This window comes from Mustela nigripes, chromosome 17 (genome assembly GCF_022355385.1).
Source record: "Mustela nigripes isolate SB6536 chromosome 17, MUSNIG.SB6536, whole genome shotgun sequence".
Classification (NCBI taxonomy): domain Eukaryota; kingdom Metazoa; phylum Chordata; class Mammalia; order Carnivora; family Mustelidae; genus Mustela; species Mustela nigripes.
The window spans coordinates 12,545,998-12,552,001 of NC_081573.1; the positions used below are offsets into that span (position 1 = coordinate 12,545,998).

Genomic DNA, 6,004 nt, shown 5'->3' on the forward strand with positions numbered 1-6,004 from the left:
AAACAGAGAAGGGTCGCTCTCTCTTGTAAGAGGTGCAGCCCCGAACGTTCAGTTAGATTCTTGACGCCTGGCGCAAAATAAAGCTTTGCTTGACCTTTGCTTTGTATCAGTCTCACTCCTTTAACCACGGACCCATTATTGGGGCATAACAGTAATTAAACACAAAGGCCTTTAATGCATAAGCGAGAGCAACACACAGCACCCATTTCTTGCGTTACTGACTTAGAAGCTGCAAATATTTATCACAAAACTCAGGAGACTAACAAGGTCCCTAAATCACTTAGTCTTTTCTGCAAAACATCATCCAGAACTCAAGAGGTATGGAGGGTCAACACTGGGTCATATCCATGCACTAACTTAGACGGCACTGAGGAGATCTCAGTACACATCATGTCCACCAGCGAATGACAAAGTGAAGTGGTCAGCATCACTAAGCCGGGTGGTGACAGATGTTCATTATTGGGACCATACAGATGACAGAGGTGAAATGACTTGTCACAAAATCTGGCAGGGACTCCAGCAATGACCTTGGACACATCAGAACATACAATACAACTTCTGAACATTTCCCAAATAGTTGGAATTTCGGGAAGTAACTCCGCTGTGGATGTGCAGGTGAACAAAGCTGAATTCAGGAAGGTGGCTGCCTCGTAAGGTTCTCTGCAGCATAATTACACGAAAGAAGGAAATACCATGTTCTCTACCATTTTAAAGTCTTTCTGCAGTGTGAACTCTCAAGTGTAGAATGAAGACAGATGTCTGGCTAAAGGACTAGTGTCCTTCAGCTCACCCATGTGGTCATGCTCCGAGGTGACCTCCGATTTTTATGAAAAAGTATTTTGCCCAAAACATTACCTACACTATTCACGTGTTTCTTAGCTCAGGCTGCTCTAACAAAATACGATATACAGGGTGGCTTGTAAGCAACAAAAATTTCTCACTTCTGGAGGCTGGCTATCTCCCATTACATTCTCCATATAGCCTGGTTTTGTTTCATAAGGACCAGCTTCCTGATTTATAGAAGATCTCAAAGGGTCCTCACACAATTGACAGGGGAAGCAGGCTGTCTCAGAATACTTCCAATACATTAACACCATTCATTAGGAATTGACATACATGATCCATTCTAGTTATCAATTACCTCCCAAAGACATCATCTGCTACTCCTACTGCATTAGAGGACAGGAGTCAACATAGCAACATTACAGAACAGAACCCTTTAGTTCATGTTTTCACCCACCCAGACTTTATCTACTGTGTACTTTCTCATGCTGAATGAGACTGGAAATTTAGCTGAAAGATTCCCCACCTCCTAAGGTCTTTTTCCAGTGTGAACTCTGTGATGATAACTGAGCGCACCATAACTGAAAAAAAAATTCCCACATTCACAGCAAGCATAAGGCCTTTCTCCTGTGTGAATTCTTTGGTGTTGAATGAAGGCTGACTTGTACTTCAACAATTTCCCACATTCATTGCACTTGTAAGGCTTTTCACCTGAGTGAACCTTTATGTGTACATTCAGGGTTATTTCTTTGGAAGAAGGATTTGCCACATTCACTGCACTCATAAGGCCTTTTTCCAGTGTGAAGTCTCTGGTGAGAATGGAGGAGAGAATGAGAAGTGAGAAGTGAAAGATTTCCCACATTCACTGCACTTATAAGGCCTTTCTCCAGTGTGAACTCTCTGGTGATCACGGAGATAAAAACTACAAGTAAAAGATTTCCCACAATCACTACAATCATAAGGACTTACTGCAAGGTGACTCTGACGATGATACCAGAGGGCACGGCTAGAACTAAAAGATTTCCCACATTCACTGCACAGATAAGGTTTTTCTCCTGTGTGAATTCTCTGGTGTTGAATGAACGCTGACTTATAGTTGAAAGATTTCCCACATTCATTACATTTGTAAGGCCTTTCACCTGAGTGAACCTTGATATGTACATTGAGACTACTCCTTCGGGAAAAGGACTTGCCACATTCGCTGCATTTGTAAGGCCTTTCACTATTGTGAACTCTCTTGTGAGAACGAAGGTGAGAAGCAGTGGTAAAAGATTTCCCACAGTCACTGCACTCATATGGCCGTTCTCCAGTGTGAACTCTCTGGTGGGAATGAAGGGCAGATTTCAAAGTAAAAGATTTCCCACAATCACGGCATTCATGAGGATGGTCTCCAGTGTGAATTCTCTGGTGTTCAATGAATGTTGACTTACACTTCAGTGATATCCCACACCATTACACTTGTAAGGCTTTTCACCTGAGTGGACCTTTAGGTGCACGCTCAGGCTATTTCTTTGGACACAGACTTGCCACATTCACTGCACTCATAAGGTCTTTCTCCAGTGTGAACTCTCTGGTGATCACGGAGGACAGACCTTGTGGTAAAGGATTTCCCACATTCACTGCACTTATAAGGCCTTTCTCTAGTGTGAACTCTCTGGTGACAATGAAGGACAGAACTAGTGGCAAAAGATTTCCCACATTCACTGCACTCATAAGGCCTCTCTCCTGTGTGAATTCTCTGGTGTTTAATCAATGTTGACTTACATTTTAAAGATTTCCCACATTCATTACACTTATAAGACTTTTCACCTGAGTGAATCTTTATGTGTACTTTGAGAATATTTCTTCGGACAAAGGACTTGCCACATTCACTGCATTCATAAGGCCTTTCTCCTGTGTGAACTCTCTGGTGTTTAATCAAAGTTGACTTCCACTTAAAAGATTTCTCACATTCATTACACTTATAAGGCCTTTCACCTGAGCGAATCTTTACATGTACTTTGAGGCTATACCTTCGGACAAAGGACTTGCCACATTCACTGCACTTATAAGGCCTTTCTGCTGAATGAACTCTCTGGTGAGCACGGAGAATCAAACTAGTGGTAAAACATTTCCCACAATCACTGCACTCATACAGTCTTTCCCCTGTGTGAGTTCTCTGATGATGTGAGAGGGCAGACATAGAGGGAAAAGACTTTGCACAGCAACGACACTTATATAACCATTCTCCAGACTGAATCCTATGATAATCAACACAGAGCTACTGCTAACAGATTTTGCACACCCGCTACAAACATAACTTTTCCCTCCACTGTGCCATCTCTGGGGATGAAGGAGGACAGACTTGTGGCCTAAGAATCTCCCACATTTGCCGCACGTGTACTGCCTGGATCCACTGTGAGTCCTTCCATGTTGACTGTGGGTTGACCTCTGCCAAACTGATTTTCCATATTTCCCAAACTTACAATGTCTTTTTCCAGTATGGTATCTCTGGTATATGGCAAATAAGGACTTGTACCTGAAAATTTTCCCCCATACACTGCACACAAAGGACTGTCCTCCAAGTGGACACCCTGGTCGCGTGTATCTGTGTGTTTGGGACCAAAGGCGTTCTTGCATCCTCCCCAAGCGCCACAACTGCTTCCACGCTGTAATGTTGCCCTGCACTGGGGGATCGTGTGTGGCTTCTCCCCAGTACGAGTGGCCTCTTGCCCCAGATGCCCAGAGCCAGACAGTAAGTCCTTCTCAACCTCTCCACAGGTAAAGGGCTTTCCCAAACCACCGGATCCCCAGCTCTTGACAACAGAGGCCCTGTCCACACGGCTTCTGAATGGTTTTGCTCCCACGGGCTGCTCCTGCTCTAACTTCACAGTGAAAGAAAATCGTTTCCTGCAGGCCCCACACCTCAACCGTTTCTGACTGTTTTCTTTCCCCTGGAGCTCAGCCAAGTGGAAAATATCTCTCAAGACAGGACCACACATCTGACAGGGGTGGGTCTTCCGGGAAGACAGAGCAGCCCTGGGCGTTTTGGTCTGGGACACACCTATAGAAGTGCTCTGTGCAAAGGGGGCCTCCTCATCTTCAGCTCCACAGCAGCAACCTGAAGGCAGAGAAATGCTGGTAAAACATGTGCTGGCTGTATCGTGGGGTGAACCCATCATACACGCATCTGTCTCACAGGGGCACAAGTGTATAAGATGCTTTTCCAGCAAAGGAGATGCAATTCATTTGAAGGAGTGCTTGCTGTATATTACTGGGCCCCAAAAGTTGTTGAGAGCAAACTAGAAGGACAAAAAACTAGGGTATGACACAAGGAGGAGAGCCATGGTTTAAATCTTACTTCTTGTCACACAAGTTTGTGTAGGACCAGTTCTGCTGGCATTATTTGTCTAAGTACAAGGCTGCAGGAATAAATAAATCTGATGATCTTCAATGTCAGTTTAAGGACATGTGAAGGGGGTGCCTGGGTGGGTCTGTCTGTTAAGCATCTGCCTTCAGCTCATGTATGATCCCAAGGTTCTAGGATTGAGCCCCACATCAGGCTTGGGGCTCACAGGGAAGCCTGGTTCTCCCTCCCTCTCTCTCTCTCTGCCATTCCCTTTGCTCATTCTCTCTCAAATTAGTACATAAAATCTAGTTTACGAAATTAAAAAAAAAAAAAAAAGATGTGAGTATCTCATGGTAAAACGTTTGGGGGTGAATGCTGGGGTACACACAAAGCAGTGAGAGTAAGAGGTGAGACACGGAGGCCTGAGAAGCACTGATGATGTCGTGGAATTACCACTGGAGTCGAACCCAGAATCCACAAACTGTCAACAGTAAGAAGGAGAGATGGAGGTAAGATGGGGCCATCAGCATTGACACCAAACTCTGGTTAAACAAACAAAGGTGCCCAGTATGGTCTGAAAACAGTGCTGATATCACACATTCCCCACTTCTATTCCCCAGTGAGTATATCTGGTCATGCTGGAGTATGGCCATACTATGACACACAAAGGACTCCTCCCTTTAAGCCTTCCTGAGCAACTACAAGATGCCAGGAAGATAGAAATAATGAAGGAAAACCAAACTGTCCCAGAGCTCGGGACACTTCAGACACAGAAAAACATCTTATGTGACTGACGTCAGCAGGGTGGGATAATAGAAGATACCATTCTTTTTTTTTTTTTTTTTTTTTTTTTTTTTTTTTTTAAAGATTTTATTTATTTATTTGACAGAGAGAGATCACAAGTAGGCAGAGAGGCAGGCAGAGAGAGAGGAGGAAGCAGGCTCCCTGCTGAGCAGAAAGCCCGATGCGGGACTCGATCCCAGGACCCTGAGATCATGACCTGAGCCGAAGGCAGCGGCTTAACCCACTGAGCCACCCAGGCGCCCCCCATTCTTTTTTTTTAAGATTTTATTTATTTTTTATTTGTGAGAGAGACAGAGAGAGAGCGAGCACGCACGAGTGCACAAGCAGGGCAGAGTGGCAGACAGAGGCAGAGAGAAAAGCATATTCCCTGTAGAGCAAGGAGCCCAATGTAGGACTTGATCCCAGGACCCTGGGATCATGACCTGAGCCAAAGGCAGCAGCTTAACCGATTGAGCCACCCAGGTGTCCCTAGAAGATACCATTCTTCACCCCGAAAAAAATCAATTCAACTGTTGTCTCTGAATGGCATTCCCTCAGAGGGCGCAACAGCGTCACTAAGACTGAGCAGTACACAGTGGAGGTTAAAAAGGCACAAGCACACAGAAAAGACGACTGCAGACTGCTACCAGAGACATGGGGGGTGGCTAAGAAATAAGGGCTGAGATTATCTCTGTCAGCCACACGGTGCGTGCTATGCAGACCCTGCTCAGCAGAGCCTTCAGCTTCCTGCTCCACAGGGGACACTGGAACACCTGCCACCAAGTCAACCAAAGCCTAAAGCCCAAGCAATATTCAGAAAGATCAAAGCTGAAGGCAGCATATTTTAGATTTCAAACTACATTACAAAGCTACTGGATTCAAAATAATAGCACACTGGCTTAAAAAAAGAGTTCAAGGGAACAAAATATAAATTCCAGAAGTAAACATTCGTATATACAGTCAACTAATCTTTGGCAATTATGCCAAAGGGATATATGGGAAGAATTCTACACTAGGGAAGAATAATCTCTTTAATAATGTTGTGAAATCGGGACGCCTGGGTGGCTCAGTTGGTTAAGCGGCTGCCTTCGGCTCAGGTCATGATCCCAG

The 6,004-nt window shown here is 44.7% G+C and overlaps 1 protein-coding gene across 1 annotated transcript in view; it reads right to left on the reverse strand.

The window, feature by feature from the left end:
- Positions 1-45: 45 nt before the first annotated feature.
- The window catches only part of LOC132005136 (zinc finger protein 585A-like), a 13,580-nt gene continuing 7,621 nt past the window's right edge, over positions 46-6,004 (reverse strand). Inside the window, exons 2-4 of the mRNA XM_059381967.1 lie at positions 2,303-3,883; positions 1,681-2,214; positions 46-1,504 (exon numbers count right to left, since the gene is read on the reverse strand). Coding sequence (XP_059237950.1) covers positions 1,313-1,504; positions 1,681-2,214; positions 2,303-2,965 — 1,389 coding nt within the window. The 5' untranslated portion in view covers positions 2,966-3,883 and the 3' untranslated portion in view covers positions 46-1,312. The remainder of the gene's footprint in view (positions 1,505-1,680; positions 2,215-2,302; positions 3,884-6,004) is intronic.